Raw genomic sequence first — 25,322 nt, forward strand, 5'->3', positions numbered from 1 at the left:
CTCCGAGCTGCTCGCGAGCCGGGGACCCGCCGCCTGGTGCGGGCAGCGCCTTCTGCGGCTGTGTGGAAGCCTTGCGGTGGACGGGTGCTGAGTGACTGCACCTGCGTTCGCGGGCGTTTATTTCCGGATGTCATCCTTGGCTGGACTTTAGTCTATTGAAAGTTTAAGTTCCTTGCTTTAAATCCGTATTTTTCTCATCACACTCATCACATGTAGCACAGCGAAGCCTGTCTGTATGTGTGTCTGTGCGTGCATTTATGTACCGATGTGCGGGTACTACTATGTACTACCATGACTTGAACTACTGTGATTGAACTATAATGCAGGTTCCCTACCACTTAAGACATACCTGTCACTATTTTTTTTTTTGGTAAGGAGACTGCCTTCTACTAATTTCTCCTTCAGTACTTGAGATCACAGGTGTGTTATCACTTCTGCTTATTGGTTGAGATTCGGGTCTCCATAACTTTCCTTGGGTTAGCCTTGAACCATGATCCTCCCAATCTCCTAAGAACCTAGGATTACATCTGTGAGCTACCACTTTATGTCCAGTGCTTTCTTTCTTGATTTTTTTTTTTTTACCCAAAACTTCCTGAAAAATACCAGTGTCTACTGGTTCAACGCCTTTACCTTTACCATGCTTCCTTATTTCTCATATATTGCCTATGTCACACCATACTGTCAGCTATGTTACTGATTTCAGGGACTAAAAATGCCGATGCCACACATACTTACCGATCATAATCCATTAAATTTCAGAAATATTAGTATAAGGAAATTCAAGAACATATATGAAATTGTATATACAGTATAAATTACTTAATCTTTGCACCATCTCGCACTTTTGCCAATCGCCTCTCTTCTGCAGCATTCTGGGACTCAGTTTCCTGAACCCAGTGTCTTTTACAACCTAATCTCAAAAGATATACCATCTCTTCTGTCTTATTTTGTCACATAGACCAACCTAGTACAGTGCCTTAGGAAAGCTTAAAGAATGTTAATAACAACAAGAAGAACACAGTGGAAACTGGGTGCTGATAATTTTTCCCCCTTTTCCATTAATCTCAGTAGACTCAGTACTTCTTGCTTACAGTGTTGATGTGTGCTACTAGCTATCATGCTCCTGTCATGAGGTGAATTTCCTTTGAGCACCACTTTTGCTATATTGCTATTCCTCTTCTTAAATACAATTTTACTTTTTTTTTTTCCGGTAGTGGGGCCTGAACCCTGGGCCTAAGCACTGTCCCTCCGCTCTTCAGCTCAAGGCTAGCGCTCTACCACTTGAAGCACATCGCCACTTCTGGCTTTTTCTGCTTAAATGGTGCTGAGGAATTTAAACCCATGGCCTCATGCCTGCAGGCAAGCACTCTACCAATGAACCACCTTCCCAGACCCCCTAACTTTACTTTTATTGATTATACGATATTACATAATTTATATCAGACTTACCCTGTATTAATTAATTTGTAAGTGTTAACTTATTCAATTATTTTTCTTCTATCTTTTGGCCTTGCTAGGTAGACTACCAACTGCTTGAGCCATGCCTCTAGCTCTCATTGTGTGTGTGTGTGGGGGGGGGTTCTTTTCAGTACTGGGGCTAGAACTCAGGTATTTGTGTCTATGTAAGGGTGGAGTACTGAGGTTTGAGCTCAGGGTGTGAGCACTGTCCCTGAGCTTTTTACTCAAGGCTGTTGCTCTACCACTTGAGTCACAGCTCCACTTTTGGCTTTTTAGTAGTTAATTGGAGATAAGAGTCTCATGGAATTTCCTGTCTAGGCTGACTTTGAACCCTGATCCTCAAATCATAATCTCCTGTATAGCTGGGATTACAGATAAGAACCACCAGAGCTTGGATCTCATTTAATTCTTTTAAGAATTTTGTGAGGCATGTAATAGTCACATTTTGTGGATGAGAAAACTGACTCAGCAGAGATTGGTGCTCTGTTCCAGGTCTTGGTTTGGTTTAGGCTCTCATAGCCTTTTCCTGGATTCCATAATGTGGCTGTGCCTTATTCCTTAGCTTTATAGACTTTTTCATTGTTTATCCTATGGGTAAATTAGACTACTAATGTCCCTGTACTTTCTTTACTTGTACTTGCTAATGTTCTTGCTTTGGAATGATGCCATCATTCCCATTTCTCCTTACTGAGCCCTAATCTTTTATCCAGTTCTACTTTGCCCCTAATGATGGAAGTTAAAAGTTGTTTTTTTTATTTTTTTATGCGTTGTGGGGCTTGAACTCTGGGCCTGGATGCTGTCCCTCAGCTGTTAAGCTGAAGGCTAGCACTCTACCACTTGAGCCACAGTGCCACTTCCTGTTTTCTGGTGGTTTATTGGAGATAAGAGTCACATGGACTTTCCTGCCCAGGCTGGCTTTGACCCGTGATCCTCAGATCTCAGCCTCCTGAGTAGCTAGAATTACAGGCCTGAGCCACCAGCGCCTGGCTCAAAAGATTTTTTTTTCTATATCCTTGTGGGATATAACTTTTGGTTTTGAATGAGATTTGTGTTTATATCTTCATTCCCTGATACTACAAGCCTTATAAGATTAGAGGCTGTGTTTTCACTCATGTTTTCTAGAACGACTGCTATAATCCCTTTTGTACATATTATATATTAAATACATTTCTTATGAATTTGCAGGTGTACCAGGTGTGTAGAAACATGGGGAAATACTTTGATTAAAAGTGTTGACTATCAGCCTCAGCCCTACAACTAAATACTCAGTTTTGTAATGTTAAGCAAGCCACTGTCAACCCAAAAACTACCAAAAAGACATCTCTAAAGAATAATGCTATTAATTTATGACTAGCAGAATATTGAGATGGAAAGACAGATAACATAGTAAACTTTGAGCCTATTCAAAGAAGTTGAAACAGAGTGAAGCTTTTAAAGGCAAAAATGAAAGCCATTATACAAGCCATTATTTTGAAACAGTAATCCTTAGCCACAACAATTAATAAGAGTGGCATCAGTCTGTGATTAAAAAGGTAGTCCTGACAGATATCCTTACAGAAGTATTTTTTGGTAAAGTTTCAGTGGCCTTTGTACAAGTTTGTAGCTCTGATGTAGTTCTTTGTGACAATTACTGTCAGGCCCAGAGAACACTTTAGAACCTCTTGGCTTTGTTTTTGTTATAATTTCCACAGTTAAAAACCATTTTGATTCTGAGAACTTTTTAGCACCACACAGATCTTTCTGTGTGAAAATTGATGTAGTCATGGAGTAAAGTGGTAGAACTGGGAATAGTATTGAAATGACTGACTTGGAAGACTATAAAAAGGCAGATGAGGTTTATAACTAAAATTGAAAGGTAAAGAAGTGACTAAAGAATTTGAACTTGAGGGAAATAGGAAGGTTGAGGAAAATGGATTGCAGTACAGCTCGTAGTTCTTAACTGCTTCCTGCTTCCTTTCCATTCTTTTCTTATTGACAGAGAAACTATCTAGGCAAGATCATGAGAGAGAAATGAAGAAAAATTACATCTTCTTGTCGACACCTTCTTTCTTTAATTCTGTGGGTCTTCATCAAAACTTGTTTTATTTCTAGTGCTGCTTTTACGAGGGCAAGCACATGGTAGACATTTATTCTAGTTATCTAATTTGTTGGCAGTCAGTTTTCCGATAGTCATTTAAAATGTTCTCCATATTGTTAATTTCTGTAAGTTTAGTAGTGTTTCTTTTCTTTAACTTAATCCCAATTTTTGCTGCTTGTGATCTCTCTTGTCTTAGTTGAGTCTAGTAGATTATCACTTTTGCTGATCATTATGAGGAACTTTTAATATTGTTGATATTCTTTATTTTTCTTTATTTCACTTTTTATATTAAGTAGATTTGAGGCTTTCTTCTTTCTTTCTTTTTTTTTTTTGCCGGTCCTGGGGCTTGAACTCAGGGGACCTGGGCACTGTCCCTGAGCTGTTTTTGTTCTAGTGCTCTACCACTTGAGGCACAGTGCCACTTCTGGCTTTTTCTGTTTATGTAGTGCTGAGGAATCGAACCCAGGGACTCATGTATGTGAGGCCAGATCTACCACTGAGCCACATTCCCAGCCTAAGACTTTCTTCTTTTTAAACATATACATTTATAATTATAAATTAGCCCACAAGCACAAATTTAGCTGCATCCATAAGTTTAATTAATGTCTCCTCGTGTGCATGTGTGTGTATATGCGAGCATGCGATTCCTGGGGCTTAAACTGAGCCTGGGTGCTGTACCTGAGCTTTTTTGCTCAAGACTAGTGCTCTTAAGCCACAGCTTCACTTCTGGTTTTTGGGTGGTTATTTGGAAGTAAGAGTCTCCCAAACTTTCCTGCACAAGCTGGCATCAAATCATGATCTTCAGATCTAAGCCTCCTGGGTAGCTAGAATTATAAGCATCAGCCACCATCATGTGGCTGGTTTTCATTCTTTTCAAAGAACAGTAGACCTTTGGTATCCATGGTTATGTAGTTTCCTAGGTGATCAGTATTGAGGAAAAATTTCATAGGCTAAGGATGCTTTGTGTCAGTATTGTAAAGATACTTGATCTGTTTTTTTTCTTAACACTTTCAACTTCCACTAAAGACATGCTACCTTTCAAGAAACACCATTTTTTCATCACTTAAATTATATGTTTAATTTTTTCTTTGCTTTTGGTGCATTATTTACTTTTTTGGGGGGGAACACAGATTTTCACAAAATGACAGGAAACACTCATTAGATCATATGATTATTTAAAACAGATAACTGACCCAGAGCTTTATTGTATCCACTGATCTGAGTAATGTGTGCTTGGGGATTTAAAACTTTCATTTTGAAATTTTTACTCATTTCAGTTTTTATTTATTTATTTATTTTTTGGTGCTGATCCTGAGACTTGAACTCAGGTGTGGACACTGTCCCTGAGCTTTTTTTAAAGGCTAGTGCTCTACTATTTCAGCCACATCTCCATTAATTGTAGATAAGAGTCTTGAGGGCTAGGCAAGCACTCTACCACTAAGCCATCTTCCCAGCCCCATGGTTCTTCTAATAGTCCAGTAGAATTCAGCAGTAAATATATCCACTCCTGGCTTTTTCTTTGTTCAGAGACTCTATTACTGCTTTAATATTATGCTAATTTTAAACTAAGTTATTTATATACTCATAGTTCCATTTTGGTAGGTCTTTGTAACCAAAATTATATTTCTTCTCAATTTTCCAATTTAATGGAATTTAATTTTTTCAAAATAATTTTGAATAGTCTTCTGAATTTAATTCATATGTGTTTTAATATCTTTTTCATGTCTGATTTTATTAATTTGGATCCCTTCATTTTGGGTTTGGTTAGTTTGCTAGGGCTTATCAATTTTGTTGATCTTTTTATAGAACCCATCATTTTTTTTTTTTGGTTGGTTGTGGGGTTTGAACTCTGGGCTTGGGCACTTTCCCTGAACTCTTCAGCTCAAGGGGAGTGCTCTACCACTTGAGCCACAGTGCCACTTCCAGTTTTCTATTGGTTTATTGGAGATAAGAGTCTCACAGACTTTCCTGCCCCAGCAGGAACCTTGATCCTCAGATCTCAGCCACCAGCACCTGGCCTACTACATCAATTCTTTATATTGTTCTTTTAATCTCTATTTTGTTGATTTCTACTCATTCATCTGGTGAGTTGCTTCTTCTCTTTTTGGTAAGAACTTGAGGTGTATCACTAAGTTATTTGAGATCTGATTTTTAAAATTGAAATACTCTTAGCTATAATCTTTCCTCTTAGAACTGTCATCTCTGTGTCTTATATGTTCTGGTATAGTATGTTCTCATTTTCATTTAATTCTAGGAATTTTTAAATGTTCTTGATTTCTTCAACTGATTATTCATAGGGTATTTCTCAGTCTTCATGTGTTTGTATAGTTTTTCTTAATTGGTGCTAATTTTGTTTCATTATGATCTAATGGAATGTAAGAAATGATCTCAGTTTTCTTGTATTTTTTAAAAGCATGCTTTATGGCCTGTGTTACCTAGTTTGGGGAAAATTCATGCATTGCTGAAAAAAGCATATATTCTGTAGCAGTTGGGTGGACTATTCTGTATGTTTATTTCTATTCTGCAGTTTAATTTTGTAGTTTTCTTAATCTATTCATGAAGTGAGTTATTAAAAAAGACCATCCAAGGGCTGGGAAGGTAGCTCAGAGATAGAGTGCTTGCCTTGCATGCATGAGGCCCTGGGTTTGATTCCTCAGCACCACATAAGCAGAAAAAGCCGGAAGTGGTGCTGTGGTTCAAATGGTAGAGCGCTAGCCTTGAGCTGAAGAGCTGAGGGACAGCACCCAGGCTCAGGGTTCAGGCCCCATGATGGACAAAAAGAAGAAGAAAAAAAAGACAATCCACTCTTATTGCATCTGACCTACCTTTTATGTCCAGTAATTTTTGTCTTATGAAGTTGGGTATTCCAGTGTTTGATATCTTCTTGACAGATTGTTCCTTTACTAATATAATGTGTTGATTTTTATGTATCTCTTCTAATTCTAGTTTGAAGTGTATTTTGTCCAAATTGAATGTACTCCTGCTTGCTTTCAGCCTTCATTTACTTTGTGTATTTTTTCAGATCATTTCACTTTCAGCATGTTTGTCTTAATAGTTTCATCTTGATTTTAATCCAGCCAATCTATGTCTTTTAATTGAAAAGTGAAGGCAATTTGCATTTAGGGTTATGGTTGAGAAGTGTTTGTTTTCCTTTTCCTTTTATAAAAAACTTATTTTGGCTGATAGGTGATTTGAACCTTACTACTTTACATTTGCTAGGCAGGCCCTCTACCACTTAAGCCACACCTTAAAGCTTTAAATTTTTTTCTTTAGTTATTTTTTGGACAATGTGTTATGCTTTTGAATGTCAAAAGTATGTAGGGCTAGGCTTGAGCAATGATCTTTCTACCTAGACCTCTCAGTATCTGAGATTATAGGTGCATGCCACTATGATGGCTTGTTCGTGTAGATGGAGTCTCACTAATTTGTTTGCCCAGGATGGCTTGGTCCTACCTATCCGTACATCTTGCACAGCTGGAATTATACATGTTTGCCACCACTCTAGATTTAAGAAGTGTTTTCTGATATCTGTCATGCAAAATTTGGGATGGCTAATGGTTTGTCTCTCCCACATCCCTCTCTGCCTCTTTACTTTGGGAGTTTGTTGACTAGTTGTACTATCCATGTGTTTTCGTTTTGCTTTCAAATTGCTCCATCTTTTAGAACTTGATTGCAGATTCTAACAGGGGAGTGCTGATATTTGTATACCATTGAGTAAAGAACAGTCCCCTTCTATCTGATAAGGCTCTCTTCTTTGACTCAGCATGAAACTTCCAATAAGATGCACATGAAAGTGTGAGGGAAGAAGGGAACACTTGTCATCTGGATCAGCCAGATCTTCCCTAGCAGTCTATGGAGTGACAGATGTCACAGCTAGATTGCCCTCAGATCCTATTTCTCTATCTTTTATGAAGATGCAGAGGCATTAAAAACTATGAATGTATTGCCACCATTCATGAAATTGTAATTGTTGTCAAATATTGAAGTTAATTCTATCTTGTTTTCTTTTAAAAATCTTTACAGCAGAGGAAAAGGAAGTGGGATATAGAGTATCCTTCCTTTCCAGAAGAGAATCCACCACAGGTCAGAAGAGCCAGTCTTAGGACAGTGGACACAGCTTCTACCTCCCTCTCTGAAGCATGGCTCAAGTTTGGAGAAGGATTTCAGGACATCTCTGAAACTTTGGTAAAGTAACAATAGGGTAAATCTTAAAATTACTGAGTGTTCAGGCCATTGTTAGTATATTTTCTTGGAATTATGTTTTGTATTTCCTTCTTAACACTATAATTGATCCTGTACCTCTTTTTCTCATTCCTTGAATTGCTTTGCTTCTGGCAAGTTACTTAATTCTTTATTCAATGTATTGTAAATGAAAGCTATATACCGAGAATTGATATGCATTGTAGTCATAAACTGACATGTTGAGTTGAAACCCTTTTTATCAATACTTAAACTAATAGAATAAGGACACATAAACAATAAATATATACTGAGACTGTTCTCAGAAGGTGAAGCCATACTGCTCTTTAATAATGTATTTAGGAGATATGTATGTAGACATTTTGGCTCTTGAGATTATGGGTAATTTCTTCTAATGTTAATTTATAATATAGAGCAGTGCTATCACAGTCTAAATATAATGCAGGTACAGGTAGTAACTCAAGTAGTTAGAATGATACATATTAACCATTGTTGACATTGAATTAATATAAAATGTTTTGATCAACTCTATTTAAATTCCGGAAAATATGACACTAAGTTTTTTAGTATATGAGGAGCACATGCTTAATTCAAGTATAAGATAGCAGAGAGGAATATGCTAAGAATAGGGTTTAAGACTTTGTAACTGGATTTTTAACTAAAAAGAGTTTTGAATGTTGTTTGCTCTTACTCATAAATTACATTATTGTTGTTATTTTACCTGCAGCCAGTAGCTGCCAAGGCAACTATTACAAAAAAGGATATTGAATTATCTCCAAGACCAAAGAAAGGTAATTATAATTTGTTGATTTCTTGATAGAGAAGGTCTAAGGCTATCTTCTCTGGTGTTTTTTGTTTGTTTTGTTTTACTTTGCATTCTTTTAAAAAGTTATTTGCACAGATTAGGTAAACTACATATTCATGTTAAAACAAAAATTGCATCAATGTAAAAAGGTGGGGGTTTTTTGTTGCTGTTCTTTGGGTGGTATTTTTTGTGTGTGTGTGCTGGTCCTGGGGCTTGAACTTGGGACCTGGGTGTTGTCCTTGAACTTCTCTTTTTCAAGGCTAGCACTTTACCACTTGAGTCACAGTTCTGCTTCCAACATTTTTTTTAGTTATTTGTTGGTAGTAGAATCTCATGAACTTTTCTGCCTGGGCTGGTTTTGAACCCTGATCCTCAGTTCTCTGCCTCCTGTGTAACTAATATTACAAGCCTAAGTCACACACATGGCTAAGAAGGTATTTTGGGGAACTCCTTCATTTTTATCACCACTTAACCCATTTTTTGTTGTTTCCTATTGATAATTATTAACTGTTTTTGCATGTCCTTACTGAGTTCACTTTTTTATTGTTGTTATTAAAAGTAAAAAGTTTTGTCTCTTTGACTGTTTTATCATCACATTTAATGCTGTCCTTATTAAAATAGAAACAAGATTAGAATAATTGAAAACTTAAGTACTTGCTAGAGATTTTTTTTTCATAAATTTTTAATCATAGAGTTCTGTAGGTTCAGACTCTATAACTTCAGGGTAAAAACAAAACAAAACAAATTTTAAAGCATCAGAGTTTGGTTCCTAACATTGAAGGGAGAAAAAAAAGGAAAAAAATCATTTGGAAATAAACTTATGACCTAACAACTATATTGCTACAAAATAAGGAATTCTTATTTCAGTAATTAGGGAAGCTTTCTAGAAACCAATACTAGGAAACTATTTTCAAACAATAGAAGTTGAATTTATTTTCTGCAATAAATTATGCAGGGAGCCCATACTCTGAAGCCTTACTGTGGTTTTAATATTTATGTGAATAAGATAGTCACAGAATTCTTAGGATGAGTGTGTACTTTCACTAAATGGGCTTGCCTTTCTTTGGGAAGGAATGTCCTCTTCAGGACCTTTACCTTTGAATCATTTCCACTAAAGACTTTAGTAAAACTAGGGATTTTTTGTAAAGCTATATTGCTGTCAGTAAAACTGAAGGAACGGGTGCATATATCAGGTAAACCACTGGCTTTAATCTGTGACGTAATGTGAAAGTAGAAGCTAGCAATTACAAGGATCTTGTGTCTTGATTGTAGTCCTGGGAAAACAATTAAATGTTAGGAGTTTCGGTTTGTGCATATGGATATTATAGTAATAAGTGAGCTAAAAAATAGTTGAAATACCTTGCTTCAAACTTTTTTAGGGGCTGGGAATGTGGCTTAGTGGTAAGTGCTTGCCTAGCATGCATAAAGACCTGGTTCCATTCCTCATTACCGTATAAGCAGAAAATGCCAGAAGTGCTACTGTAGTCGAAGTGGTAGAGAACTAGCTTTGTGCAAAAGAAGCTCAAGGACAGTGCTCAGGCCCTGAGTTCAAGCCCCAGGACTGGCAAACAAAACAAAACAAAAAACAATTTTTAACTTTCAGAATAGAATAGTGGGCAAATATAGACATAATACTCCGTATACTTACATGAAAATGAAACTAGGAAACCTGAGGAGATAGTGTGGTTGGAATGGATGGAAGAGGGGACTGAATGATGAAAGGAGTGGCACTGATCAATACATATATATTGATACATTGAATTAAAATTGAAATTGAAATCCCTTTGTATAACTATTTAATTTTTTGAAGAGCTTTTTATTTAGCAGGTGGTAAATTGATTGTGGCAATTAGTCTTCTATCTAATGTTAAAAAGAAAACTATAAAAGCCTGCCTAACATTCCACAGGATGGAATAAGGTTGTTACAGAATTTTTACAGTTAAGAGATTAAGCCTTCTAAGCCATATTGTTATTTCACTAACACTTAAGATTTCTTTTCTATGCAATTGAAAAATAAAATATCTTAAAAGTCTTTAAAAAATACTGGCATATAGAATAAACTGACATGAGTCTTCCTATAACACACAATCTTCTGATGGAACTTCAGAAATTTTCTTTTCTTCTTATTAGTGACAAATGTTGTGATATTCAAATACTAATTTAAAAGCAGTATTTTTCTTTAAGTAGATATGGCTTATATATTTTTCTGGAAATTTCTAAACATTGTAAATTTTGCTTGTGAGAGAATAAAATACTATATATACATTACTATTTGCTGCTCAATGATAGAGGATGTTTTGGAATCATTTTTTTTAGGCCAGAATATGTTTGATTTTCCTCTGCTGTACTTTTTGTAATTTTCAAAGGATGAAAGAACCTTTACCAACATATAATTATTGTAGTCATATTGTTAATAAAGGCTTAGGTAGGAAAAGCCATAGAAGGTATTTTGTAGAAATGCCTTTTAAATATAGTAACTCTTAAAGTATTAGTTTAAGACAGACTGAATAAAAATTTAGTACCACATTTAATTTATAGAGCTGAACTTCCAAGCAGGGAACATATTTTTGCAAAGTTTGCATAAGGTCAAAGTCTTCTAGAAATTATCTCAACTAGTTTTTCTTCTTATAGCCTGGCTTTAAGAGCATCCTTCCCTGGTTGTACATGGAACTTCAAGCAAGAAGGTTTGATAAATGATACTGTTTTTACTAGCAAGGTTTTGTATGATTGGAACTTTGGAAAAATGAATACACTTAAAATCTCATTATAACAAATAAGCATGTCAGTTGTTTATTATTATGTATTTTCTTTTTCTTTAACAGAAACTACCACATCCAGTACCATTGAGGTCACAAATATAACATGGAGTTCCAGTGGAAGTGATCTGTCAGATGAAGACAGGACACTTTTTAAATTACAGAAAAATAATGGGAATGGCCCTGGAATAGGCAGGAAGACTTTGCGTCCAGAAGATGGAGACAGTGAAGGTAAATTACATTTTTTATAAGAAAACTATTTTCTGTTAAATATTAGGGATTCAGTGGGAGAAACTTAAATTCCTTTTGTATATTTGTTAATATGATTTTGAGTCCTAACCCTTTAGAAACCTTTTCTTGCCAGACACCATGCCTGGGATTCTAGCAACTCAGGAGGCTGAGATCCACAGGACTACAGCATATAGCCAGCCTGGGAGAAAAGTCTGTGAGAGTCCATCTTCATTTAACTACCACAATAGCCCCACATGTGGTAGAGTACCAGTTAAGCAAGCAAGTAGAGTGAGCTCTGGGCCCAAAGCTCAAATTCAGGAACCTGCAAAACACAAAGAAAAGGAACATTTTTTAAAAAAATTTTTACAGGGGGCTGGGAAGTTGGCTTAGTGGTAGAGGGCTTGCCTCGCATGCATGAGGCCCTGGGTTCGATTCCTCAGCATCACATAAGCAAAAAGAAAAAAGCCAGAAGTGGTGCTGTGGCTCAAGTGGTAGAGTGCTAGCCTTGAGCTGAAGAGCTGAGGCACAGCCCTTGGGCCCAGAGTTCAGCCCCCACAACTGACAAAAAAAAGTTTTCACAGCATTCTATGAGATAGACAGTAAGGTGTTTTTTGTTTTATTATTTTGAGATAGACTCACTGTGTACCCCATACTGGCCTCTACTTCTGCCCCTCCTGCCTCTACTTCTCAAGTGTTGGGATTACTGGTGTGTATAACCATGGGTGGTGCTGTACAATATTGTATGGTGTTCTATAGTATTGTTCTTACAGTTGAACAATTCAGGCTTAGACTTGTTAGAATTGATTGGGATTCATTTTCAGTCTCTTTCACACCAGTACTAGTTCTCTGTACTCCCACATAATGTTATACCCATGCTGCCTTCTCAATAACTTGTTGCTGATTAAATACTAGGACAACAATGTGTGGTAGTTACTTGGTAAAGGTTAAATTAGGTCTTTTCTAAAGGCATTTTATATTAGTAAAATGTTTTAATTTAAAGTAGACTTTCTCAGTTTTAGCACTGTTGCTATTTGAAGCCAGATAATTCTATGCTGTTTTGCAGCATCTCTGTCTTCTACCCCTTGGATAATAGTAGTACCTCCCAGCTACGGTTTTTACCATCAGAAATATTTTCAGCTGTTTTGTGAGGTCCTCTAAAGCACAAAATCCATTTTATGACAACAGATATATATTATGAAAATAATATCCTTTGTGTATATATGTGTATGTGCATGGTGTGCATACATGTGCACATGCGTGTCTGTGTGCATGTCTGCGCACTGTTCCTGGGGCTTGAACTCAAGGTCTGGTCCCTGTCCCTGAGCTCTTTTCCTCAAAGCACTGTATCACTTAAGATTTTTTTACTAATTAATTGGAGATGAGTGTCTCACTAACTTTCTTGCTCAAGCTGGCTTTCTGTAATCCTCAGATCTCAGCCTCCTTAGTAGTTAGGATTATAGGTGTGAGCCACTGGTGCCCAGATATAATATCCTTTTACAGTTTTTTAACTATGTAGCTATCTAGAATTTTAAATAGTGCATTCAAAGTAAGCTTGTGTCTTAGCTTTGAAAGCTTATGTTAGCTTGGTCAAGATTAGGTTTGGATAGACAGCCTCTCTGGAAGGTGGTTAAATTCCTTTATTCTCTTTGCATGTCATTTTGGTTCCTGCCATTGACATTTTGGTAGTTATCAGGTAAAGCGGTACTTTTAAGTTTACACATTGGCTGATAGTTCTCATGTTATTAAATTCACTTGTATTAGTTCAAACTAATTGTGATATAAATATGGTTTGTCCTCACACAGTTCAGGCCACAATTGCAATATAAAAATCATGCACTTTTTATAGTGAATACTGTTGTATGGGAGTTATATTGCAATAAATTTGGCATTAAAAAGAAAATTTGAGTTGTTTCTCCTATTGAAAGAGATATTCAAGGACTGAGCATCGTATCTTTACTATAATCTCATCTACTCATAAAGCAGAAATTGGGAAGATGATTGTTCTAGACCAGCCTTGGCAAAAACAGGATCTGGAGTTTATTGTATCCAGCAAATAGGGAATGATGGAATTCACTCCTAATCCCAGTCTTGTGGGAGAATGGGTGGGAGAATTGAGGTCTTAGACCAATGCAGGCAAAGGAGATGTGATACCTGTTTGCAAAAAATAAATGAAAAAGCCAACCATGGCTCCTGTGGTATAGTGCCTGCCTAGGAAGTACAAAATCCTGAAATCAAACCCCAAACCATGAGAGAGAGAGAGACAGACAGACAAACAGACAGATTTTCAGATTCAGTAGTTTTCAAATCTCTGTGTCTAATGGAAAACTACATTGAGCCTTAAAATAAGTTAAAACATTGTGGACTTCTTTCTTGTCTAAGTGGATCTTAGATAACAAGCAATTGTTCCCTATAATGTATCTCATCATGTTTATATATGTATAAGTACTGGTCTCTCTTTCTCTCCCTGCTCTCCTTTCTCGCCCTCTCCCTCTTTCCCTCTCTCCCTCTCTCCCTCTTTCCTTTCCTTTCCTTCTCTCCCCAACTCTCTGTTTTTCCATGCCTTCCTTTCCTTGTATTGTTACCAAGATTTTTATTTTGTCTAAAATGCATACATTTTTCTCTCTCATAGATGTATGTATATATACACACATATATACATATGTGTATGTATATGTGTGTGTATGTATCTTGTTAATCTAACACATCTTCATTTTGTTAGAAGAATATTGGGGCTTAGAAAAATTAGGTCACTTGTGCAGAATCACATAATTGATGTCTGCCAGTTGATATTCAGATCTAAAGATTTCTAACCTGCCTTCTTGCTTTATGAAATTACTGTGACAAAATGAAATGCTCATCTTGTTTGTACAAATTATTTTGTATCATGCATTGCATAGCAGTATGCTGTTCATCTATGAGTAGTTATGTTTTATTTCTTGCAATTGTTTTGTTTGGTATGATGACTTGGTAGGCACTTTGTTGAATGAAAAAGTGAATGAATAAATAAGTGCTTCACAAGTTAGCAATGCTGGCAGCAGGTCTGATTATATGTGTGCTCCTCCTTTGGCTCTTCATGGCTTCCTGCTGAGATGGTTCAGCAACTTGGTGAATTTCTCATGCTTTTATTTTTCTGTCTGATTTGGATAACTAACTGTAAAGTTAGCTGTGGAAAGTAAAATCCCTTATGTATCTGCTTCTCTTGGTGGCAGTTTTGAACTCCAGTCTTTTTTTTTTTTTTTTTGCTTGTCTTGATAAGGCTTGAACTTAGAGCCTAGGCACTGTCCCTGCCTTCCTTTGCTCAAAGCTAGCACTCTACCACTTTGAGCCACAGTACCACTTCCAGCTTTTTCTGTGATTAATTGGAGATAAGAGTCTCATGGACTTTCCTGTCTAGGCTGGCTTCAAACCATAATCATCAGATCTCAACCTCCTGAGTAGCTAGTATTACAAGTATGAACCATTAGCACCTGACTCCAATCTTTTTTTGTTTGTTTGTTTTTTATTTTGTTTATGTGATACAAAGGAATTGAAACTAGGGCCTCACCCATGCTAGGCATGCACTCTACCACTAAGCCACATCCCTAGCCTCTCTAAACTTTTTTTTTTAGATGAATATTCTTTTTTTTAAGTAAGTTTTTTATTGTGAAAATAGTGTACAGAGGGTTACAGTTACATGAACAAGATAATGAGTACATTTCTTATCAAGCATTGTTGCTTCCTCCTTTGTTCTCTAATCTTTTATAGTAGACTTTGATTGCCTCTTCTGGAACAAAATAAGAATTATTTTGTGTGTTTTCTATCCCATATTTTAACTGTAGCCTACTTTTTTCCTTTTCAATTTTAAGTTCCTTTTATGACTGAAAGTTAGTGCATTTTTTTCTTTCTAACATTACTTCAATTTTCTGGAAATCAGATTAATGCTATTTAAACCTCCAAAATAAGACTGACCTTTCTAAGTTGATGAAGGGATGCAGTAGGTGTGAGACTACTTGTGCTTTGTACTTCAGGAAATATTTGTGTTATATGTCATGCCTCCATGACATAACTTCTTTCATTTATTTCGCCATGGTAGATTAGAATTAATGTATTTGATCATTTAATGAGCATAATTTAGTCTTCTGACCTAAAAGTATAGAAAAGTATTATTAAGGTGATGCTTATTAAGCTAAACTATAGTTTGAATTGACGTTAGTTGTTTTTTTACTGAAGAACTAAGTCTGTAGAACACATTATTGGGTGAAGACATCTGAAAGTCATTTTTAAAAAATTGGACTGTTTAAATGAAAGTACAATTCCATGATGAAATGGAGTAATGAATTGTAGATAATTAGAATACTATATGCTTACTAGTAAAAAGACAAAACCTCTATCATTTTACCTGAAAATATCAAGATGTATGAATCAACAATAAACTCAGTATTTGTATTGTACATATTGTATTTGTTTTGCTATATTGAATGTATAACAAAACTACAAATTGATAGTTCATTCTACTGCTACTGGACACTTGGGGTGGTTCATGCCATGGCAATTAAAAAGCTCTAAGATCAACAAAAAAAGAATAAACTGGAAGGATGGAGGATAGAATGGTAAATAATTTTCTGGAACATGCTAGCAAAATTACAAGGATTCAAAAACAACTAATGGGAGAAAGTTAGAAGAAACAGTGACTAGAGATGAGTTTAGGAATATACTTTTTTAATATATTTTTTATTTTAAAGATACTGTACAAAGGGATTACAGTTACATGAGTAAGGTAATGAGTACATTTCCTATTGAGCATTGTTACCCCCTCCTTTGTTTTTCCTCTACCATCCCTTCCCTCCCAGCCTCCCTAACTCCTCCCTCCCCTCCCCACTTGAAGCTGTAAAGTTCATTTTCAATATAGTGTCTTGTATAGCTCATTGTTACAATGGGTCATCCTGTATTCTTATTTCAGCGTTTTGTTATTTCCCTTCCCCTCCCCAAATTAGGAAAATGTATATATAAGATGCAGAGCACCAGAATCAAATATAGTGACAACAGGAGTTATACCATGGTGAAGAACATAGAAAAGAAACAAAAAAAAATCACACAGTACATTATAAGTACATTAAAAACAACAGCAACAAAGATAAAACCACTTGTGTCCCTATCTTGGGGTTCTTTTCACTTAGCATCATTTTATATGGTCATATGTACATAGCTTTTGACCTTTTCTGCTTGTCCTAGACCTATACTAGTTGTTGCAAATAAGGGAAACCATGGGACCTATGTTTCTTTGGGTCTGGCTTACTTCACTTAATATGATTTTTTTTCCAAGTCTTTCCATTTCCTAACAAATGGTGTGGTGTCATTCTTTCTGATGGGGGCATAGAATTCCATTGTATAGATATATATACACATTTTCTTGATCCATTCATCTACTCAGGGGCATCTGGGTTGGTTCCATATCTTAGCTATGGTGAATATGCTGTGATAAACATAGCTGTGCTGGTAGCTTTAGTACAGCCTTGTTTGTGATCATTTGGGTAAATGCACAAAAGTGGGACTGCTGGGTCATAGGGGGCCTCTCTCTGTGTAGTCTTTTGAGGAACCTCCACTGCTTTCCAGGAATATAGTTTTTTATTGTCCATAAGTTTTTAAAAGTTATAGTATACTAACTAATGAGAATATATTTTATAAAAAATATTAAAGAAATATAAAATTAAGAAAGTTAAAAATTCTATTTTTTAGATGAATTACAGTTTATTGACTGGGAAATGGACAGTGACAGGGAAGAAGCTAGTGAAGGCAATGAATGTGACGATAGAGGGAACACCGTGGAAATCTCAGATTGTGCTTCTTGTGCAAGTAGTCATTCTTTGGCAAGTGATGACAGGAAACTTGAGCTTAAGGTAAGAATGAATTATTTCAAAAACTTCCGTTTGCTATGTAGCATTTGCTTATAGGTAAGAACAAACTTAAAAACTTTTATGAACTTCATAACACTTGTTTATTATAGCCTATTGGTGTTCCCACTATTACCCTTACCCCGGTGTTGAGGAATCAAACCGAGGGCCTCATGCATGCGAGGCAAGCACTCTACCACTGAGCCACCTTCCCAGCCCTGATTCTAGTGAATTCTTTTATTCTTAGCTTCTTTGTCTCAATAACAGGTGAACCCTTTTGTCTGTAAATAATAGGCTTGGCACTACATGAATACTGAGCAACTATACTTTAAACATTTGCATCTTTTCATTCTCCCATTATAGATGCTTCAACAGTTGATTAGATTAGTAGTCAATAACTATATGTTTGTTTATCAATAATGTTAATCACTAAAGTGAATTGTAGAGAAGAATTAGAATTTCTTTCACAGCCTTTTTCCCCCTTGGGCCTAGCAATTTGGAGTTTATCTAGAGTTTTACTTTCTACTAATAAAAATCTTAATTTTTTTCTTAGCTCTGTCATTAAGCTTTTCATATATTGTAGACATTCTATCAGTGCCATTTACTTGGAGAATTCCAGACCTCAGCTTCATAGCCTAAGTTGAATTCTTTACTCTTTACTCTTTAATTGCATATTATCTCCCTGAGGCCTCTTTTTACCTTCAGAATTAGTTACTTTGACATGGCTGTGATCAGAATACTTGAGAGAACCTTAAAATTGGAAAGGTTTACTTTGGCTCACAGTTTCTAAGGGTTTAGTGATGGTAATGGGAGTGTTTGGCAGAGACGAGTATTACTAATATTAGGAGGGCAAGTGACCAGGACTACATACAGCAGTCTTCTAAGGCATACATACGCTCAGTTAGCTACTTCCTCCATCTAGGTCTCATCTAAAGATTTGAGAACCTCTCAAAATAGCACCTCTCAAAACCAACAGGGGAAAAGAAAAACTCACTGGGGACCAAGCACTACAACACAGGAGCCTGATGAACAATGCAATTTCATATCATTACAATATCATTATGGGAGTTTTTGTACAGCTCTCTCCTTTATGCAGCTCCATTTTACTCTAAAGTGTTTCCTGTTTTCACTTCGTTTTCATTCTCATTTTAGTAAACATATCTTCCCGTTGTTTCTCATAAATGATTTATAGAACATTTTTTGAGACTTGCCATGTCTGAAGATGCTTTTAATATGCTATGATAAATGGTTACAGATTTGTACATAATTTTATGCTGGGAATAATTCTCCTTCAAGACTTTGTAAGTATTGTTTCAGTGTCTTTTAATTCAAGAGTTACTGTTAGAGGATCCTCATGTTTTCTGTACTTGGTAGTTCATCAGCTGCTACTCTACACTTGAACCATACCTCCAGCCTTGTTTTATGCTGGCTCATTGGAGATGGAGTCTTTTCTGCTCAGACTGGCTTTGAGCCTTGATCCTCCAGATCTCAGCTTCCTGAGTAACTAGGCTATGGGAATGAGTCACCAATACTTGGCTTGCTATTTTTATTTTTAATCTTTTAAGCTTTTCTCTATTTCTGGTTTTCAGCATGTTGATTGTGATACCCCTTGGTAAGGTTTTTCTGAATGCCTAGGATTATAGACTTGACCCACTAGTGCCAAGCTAAACTTGCCTTTTGACTACAACACATTGTATTAAGTCAGACATGGAATTTTCCACTTGTGGTACTGTCAGCAGACAAAAAGTTTTAGATTATGGATGCTCAGTTACACAGATTTTTTTTACCTCAATTTTTTTTGTTGTTGTTGGTCATGGGGCTTGAACTCTGGGCTTGGACACTGTCCCTGCATTCTTCAGCTCAAGGCGAGTGCTCTACTGCTTGAGCCACAGCGCCACTTCCGGTTTTCTAGTGGTTTATTGGAGATAAGAGTCTTAGGGACTTTCCTGCCCGGACTGGCTTTGAACCACGATCCTCAGATCTCAGCCTCCTGAGTAGCTAGGATTACAGGCATGAGCCATCGGCACCCAGCTACCCTCAATTTTTAAAATTATTTTTGGAACAGTTTGGGAAGGATTAACACTAATGTTCAGCTCTTGGGTAGAATCCAGCAGGGAAGTTGCGAGGCTCCAGACTTTCCTTTTTTAAATTATCGATTTCGATTCTGTACTTAATAGAGATAAATTTTTCTATTTCTTCATGACTAAATGTTGGTTATGTTGTATATATGTTTTTTCTTTTTTTGTGTGGGGAGGGGTCAGTTGTGGGACCTGAACTCTGGCCCTGGGCTCTGTCCTTCAGCTTTTCAGCTCAAGGCTAGCACTCACCACTTCCAGCTTTTTCTGCTTATGTGGTGCTGAGAAATGGAACCCAGGGCCTCATACATGCAAGGCAAGCACTCTACGACTGAGCCACCTTCCCAGCCCCTGTTGTATGTTTTTAGAACTGCATGTATTTCTTCTAAGCTATCCAATGTATTGATTTATAGTTGTTCACAATTCCTCAGTAATCCCTTAATATATTTGTATTTGAGTAGTATCATTTGTAATGTTACCTCTTCATTTTACCATTTTTTTAGCCTTTCCTTTTTCCTTAATCTGTCACTTTTGTTTGTTTTAAATTAAAAAATTCTTAGTTTGTTTAGTATTTTCTATTATATTTTAGATTCTTTTTCATTTATTTCTACCCCAGCCTTAATGACCTTCCTTTTATGAACTTTGGGCTTAGTGTGTTCTTTCTTTAGTTCTTTGAAGTGTGGTGTTACATTGTTTGAAACCTCCCTTCCCTGTCTCCTTTCCCCTCCCTTCTCCTCCTTTCTCCTCCTCTCCTCTGCTCTATTCTCCTTTCCTTCTCTTCCCTCCTCTTTCCTCTCTCCCTCTTCTGCACCCTTCCCCACTCCCTTTCCCTTTTTCACCACTTCTACCCTCCTTTCCCTTCTCTTATCTGTTCTTCCCTTCCTTCCCTTCTCTCCTATACTATACTCCTCTCCCCTCTTCTCCACTTCCCTTTGGTGCTAGTAATCAAGCCCAGCAGTTCCTCACAAGCATTCTAGGTAAGTGCTCCAGCACTGAGCCACATCTACTTAAACTCTCTTTGCCTCTGTCTTTCAAGTACTAGTATTAAGTACTGCTATAAAGAAGTCTGTCACCACACCTAGTTCTCCTTCTTTCCTGAGAACAGCTTTGTATCAAAGTGTAGTGTACTTGGTTTATAGTTTACTTGCAGTACTTTGAACATATCATTGCCAGTCTCTTCTAACCTAAAGGTTTGTGCTGAGAAATCTGCTGATAGTTGTACTGGAAATGTCTTGTATGAAATAGGCTTTTTATTTTCTCATGTGGTTTTCAAGATCCCCTTTTCCTTTGATTTTCTATAGTTTAGTTACATGTTTTGATATAGTAATGTTAGAATTCAGTCTTGTTAGACTATTTGAGATTTTTGTACCTAGATATTTGTATAAACTCTCCCTAGATTTGGAAAATTTTCTCTCATTTTATCTTTAAGCTTTCTCCTCCTTGTTCTCCAGTCCTTTTGCTTTTTTTCCTCTCTTGGTAATTTCAAATGACTTAGATTCAAACTTTACTGGTCTTCTGCTTGGTTGAGTCAGATGTTGAAGCTCTAAAGAGTTTTTTTAGTTGCATCATTGTGTTACTTAGCTTAGAGATTATGGTTTGTCCATTTTATTTTTTAATAGTTTCTATATTTTTGTTAAACTTTTTGCTTATTTATTGGTTTAACTGATTTTATTTAATCTTGTCTACTTTCTTACAGCTCACTGAAGTTTTTGAACAAACAGTATTTAACATAGACAGGAACTTTATATGTCTCCTTTTATCTTGAGCATATTACTGCTACTTTATTTTGGTTTTTGGTGATGTCATAGTTTTCTGATTTTTTTTATCTTTGTGGTCATTCATTGTTTAATTAATTGGAATTAGTAACCTTACTAAAAAGTATGTGGCAATCTAAAAATATATGGGCATCTTTAAAGATATGGGATAGATTAATAACTTCAGTGTAGAAGTAAAGGTTTCTGTGTTAGCATCTGCTTGTATTTATATTTGTCATCTTGAATTGAGAACATTCTTCAAGTTATTTTCTCAATATCCATTTATTGCTGTGGTTACTTCAGTAGCTGATTACCTGTTAATTCATGTTACTAGCCTCCCTACCTCCCTTACTTTTTTCCTTCCTCCTTCTCTGCTCCTTCTGGAGTTGAAGTTAATGCTCTACAAGTATACGTGTGTGTGTGTGTGCGCGCCATACTGGGGCTTGAACTCAGCCTGGATGCTAAAAAACTAGCTTTTCTGTGTGTGTGTGTGTGTGTGTGTGTGTGTGTGTGTGTGTGTGTGTGTGTGTGTGTGTGTGTGTGTGCGCGCGCGCGCCATACTGGGGCTTGAACTCAGCCTGGATGCTAGAACTCAGCCTGGATGCTAAAAAACTAGCCTTTTAGAGAGAGAGTGTGTGTGTGTGTGCCATACTGGGGCTTGAACTCAGCCTGGATGTTAAAAAACTAGCCTTTCAGCTTTTGCTCAAAACTGGTGCTTTATTACTTGAGCTACAGCTTCAATTTTGGCTTTTGGTAGTAAATTGGAGAAAAGAGTCTTACAGACTTTCTTACTTAGGCTCACAATCCACAGTTGTTTTTTGAGTATCTAGGATTTATCTAGGATTACAGACATAAGCTACCAATGTCTAGCTCACCTTGCTTTTTGAAATATATTTTTGCTAACTTCTTGTTCACGGCCTGGAACCACCATCTTCCTATCTCTACCTCTTGTGCATCTGGGATTACAGGTGTATGCTGCCATGCCTGGCCCAAGTTCCTAGCTTTTAATGATATTTCTGTTGAGAGAAGTGAGTTACCTCTATATAACATTATATTTCAAGTTAACTTTTACTTTTCACATTTATCTAATATTTCATGAGCATATTTTCTAGTGATAAAGTAATAAAACATTCAGTTATGTTAGCTTTGAGGTAAAGAAATTGAGATGCTAGAAGTTAAATAGAACTAGTCTAAGTGAATTATGTACAGATGCTTCTTAATTAAGAATAGATTTATGTTCTAGTAATCCATTATAGGCTGAAAATATCAAAAGTCATAAGTGGATTTAATATATCTAATCTATCAGACATCATAGTTAGTAACAATACCCAGTAGAATATCTTACATTTACACTTGTGAAAGGATAACTGACTAGAAGCTACAGGTGGCTTCTTCCTAGCACAGTATCATACTGTATATTACTAGCCTGGAAACATCACACACAAAAAAATCTTAAATGGAGGGGCTGGGGGTTTAGCCCAGCGGAAGGGCACCCGCCCGGCACGCGCAAGGCCCTGGGTTTGGTCCTCAGCCCTGGAAAAAAAAATCTTAAATGGAATAATTGTAAGTTGAGAACCATCTATACCGGAATAATACTCTGAGAATATGAAGTTTTATAGGAATTAGTAACTATTAACTTTCTAGAAATAAAAGCTTGTTTTTATAACTTACATATGTTTGTAGGAATGGAACAAACATGGTAGTTGAATATTTACTCTATAGTAGAATTATACTTCAACTCACAGGGAAGCATTGGTTATAATTCAGGTCTGTCTTGACTCCCTTGCCATGCTGAAGTGAGGTGAGGATTGTTAACTCAGCATACAACCTTGCCTGTGATCATCATTTCATAGAGTTCTCAGAAACAGAATCCTATTACTGCTTTTGTAAAGGTAACTGAACTTGTAATATCAGCTAACATATTGAGGACTTCCTTGTTGAGTGAAAAATACTTTAAGTACATTTTTAGCTCATTTAAGCTTCATATATTTTCCAGATCAAGATTATGAGGCAGAAATGAAATAATTTTCATTCTGCTCTCAAGTATCAAATAAGTAACTGAGCTAGAATTCTAATTTAGCCACTTGGAAACTTAGACATAGCTTGGAAGCTATGTCTCTTGCCATTTTGCTGTGTCAATTGTGGACACATTATTGACCCCATTTTAAATATGAGAGAATGAAGATACAGCTAGTAGATGACAAAATGAGACTAACTCATGTAGTCTGATGCCATATACTTTTCATTATTTGGTGTTGTAATTTTTGGAATTCCTAACTACTTGGAGCAAAAGCAGAACTGAACCCTAACTTCTGTGAAGTGTTTTTAAACCTTTTTTAAAAGTCTTAAAATGCTGGTATTTAGTTGACAGTACTGTTTTGTTCATGTTTTCTCAGATCATTCCTGTAGAGGGCAGCAGAGGCAAACCAGGGAGTTGTCTTCATAACCTACATTTTTCAGGAAGTATGAAGGAAATTACTGTTGCATAATTCTCATGTGCTTTGCGTAGTGAGTGACCCATATGCAAGTACAGAGTAATCAACATAATAAATATCAGATAAATCAAATGAGATTCAGGCTTTTTAATCAGAAGTGAACAGAGCTGGTTATCACAGGTGAAAGGTCAGAATTTATTTATTTATTTATTTATTTATTTATTTATTTTTGATGATGTTCTTAGGGCTTATACTCTGGGCATAGCCACTGATATTGAGATTTTTTTGTTAAGACTAGTGCTACAACTCTGTTTCTGGCTTTTTGATGATTATTTGGAGGTAAGAGTCTTCCAGACTTTCCTGCCCCAGCTAGCTTTGAATCACGATCATTAGATTTCACCCTCCTGTCCTAGGATTACAGGTATAAGACACTACCCCCTGGCTTTCATATGAATTTTAAGAAAAGGCAAATGTGGTTTTCAAATTTGAAATTTAGATCCATTATTACAAAATAGATGTCTTATTTATATTCTTACCAGTATAGGTAGAAAAAAAAATTAAGTAAGGGAGATGAAATTCTTGGCAAGTTTTAGCCAATAGTAATAAATTTTGTAATTCACATAGGATTTTAACCATTTAGAAAGTGATCTGACAAACTTTAAACATTTTATAAGTTTAAAAAGCATAGTTATCATTACCTTACTCATGTAACTGTACAGTATTTTACAATAAAAATATATACAAAAAGCATATTTACTTATAAAATACATACAATATAAACTTACTATATTGACCATTTTAAAGTATATGTCATTAAATATATATAATATGTATATACAATGCTGTACAATATGTATGGACACAAATACTATGGTCATACCTCTTTTTGTTTTTCTTTTTTCCGATATTTTGGTTTGAATTAAAAATTTAATTCTGCTAGGCACTAGTGTGATCATCTGATCTATACCCCTACACCTAAGCCTCTTTGTGTTTGTTATTTTTCAAATAAAGTCTCAGTTTTTTTTTATATTCCAAGTATGAGTTCTTTATTTTGTATTTACTAAATGTTCTTTTTAATGTGAAAATACTGTATAGAGGGGTTACAATTACATGGGCAAGATAATGAGTACATTTCTTATCAAGCATTATAACCCCCTCCTTTGTTTCTCCTTCCCATCCCTTCCCTTCCTTCCTCCCCCTGACCCCTACTCAATCCTCCCCTCTTCCCCTCCCTCTCTCCCCCCACCAAAGTTGTAAAGTTCATGTTCAACATAATGACTTGTACATCTCATTGTTGCAATGGGTCCACCTGTATCCCTATTTAAACAATTTGTTTTTTCCCCTCCCCTCCACAAATTATACCGACATCAAATACAGTGAAAGCAGGGGTTATACTGTGGGGGAGGGACATACAAAGAAAAGTCTCAGTTTTTATCTATGCAAAATTGGAGCTAGATTCTCCCATTCATACCTCTGAGTGGCTTAGATGGCAGGTACATGCTACCATACCCATCTCTTGGTTAAGATAGGGGTCTTAGAGATATTTCCAGTGTCCTGGCTAGTTTGAAATTGACACCTTCCTCATATCAGCCTACAAGTAGCTAGGATTCATGGTATAAGCCACCAGGTCCTGGCCTCTAGAAATCTTTATCATATAAAACT

General features: G+C 36.2%; 1 protein-coding gene across 1 annotated transcript in view; it reads left to right on the forward strand.

Moving 5' to 3' along the window:
- The window catches only part of Spidr (scaffolding protein involved in DNA repair), a 329,743-nt gene that overhangs the window by 11,502 nt on the left and 292,919 nt on the right, over positions 1-25,322 (forward strand). The window contains exons 2-5 of the mRNA XM_013009242.1: positions 7,559-7,720; positions 8,463-8,526; positions 11,362-11,526; positions 17,242-17,402. Coding sequence (XP_012864696.1) covers positions 7,559-7,720; positions 8,463-8,526; positions 11,362-11,526; positions 17,242-17,402 — 552 coding nt within the window. The remainder of the gene's footprint in view (positions 1-7,558; positions 7,721-8,462; positions 8,527-11,361; positions 11,527-17,241; positions 17,403-25,322) is intronic.

This window comes from Dipodomys ordii, unplaced genomic scaffold (assembly GCF_000151885.1).
Source record: "Dipodomys ordii isolate 6190 unplaced genomic scaffold, Dord_2.0 Scaffold9, whole genome shotgun sequence".
Lineage (NCBI taxonomy): Eukaryota > Metazoa > Chordata > Mammalia > Rodentia > Heteromyidae > Dipodomys > Dipodomys ordii.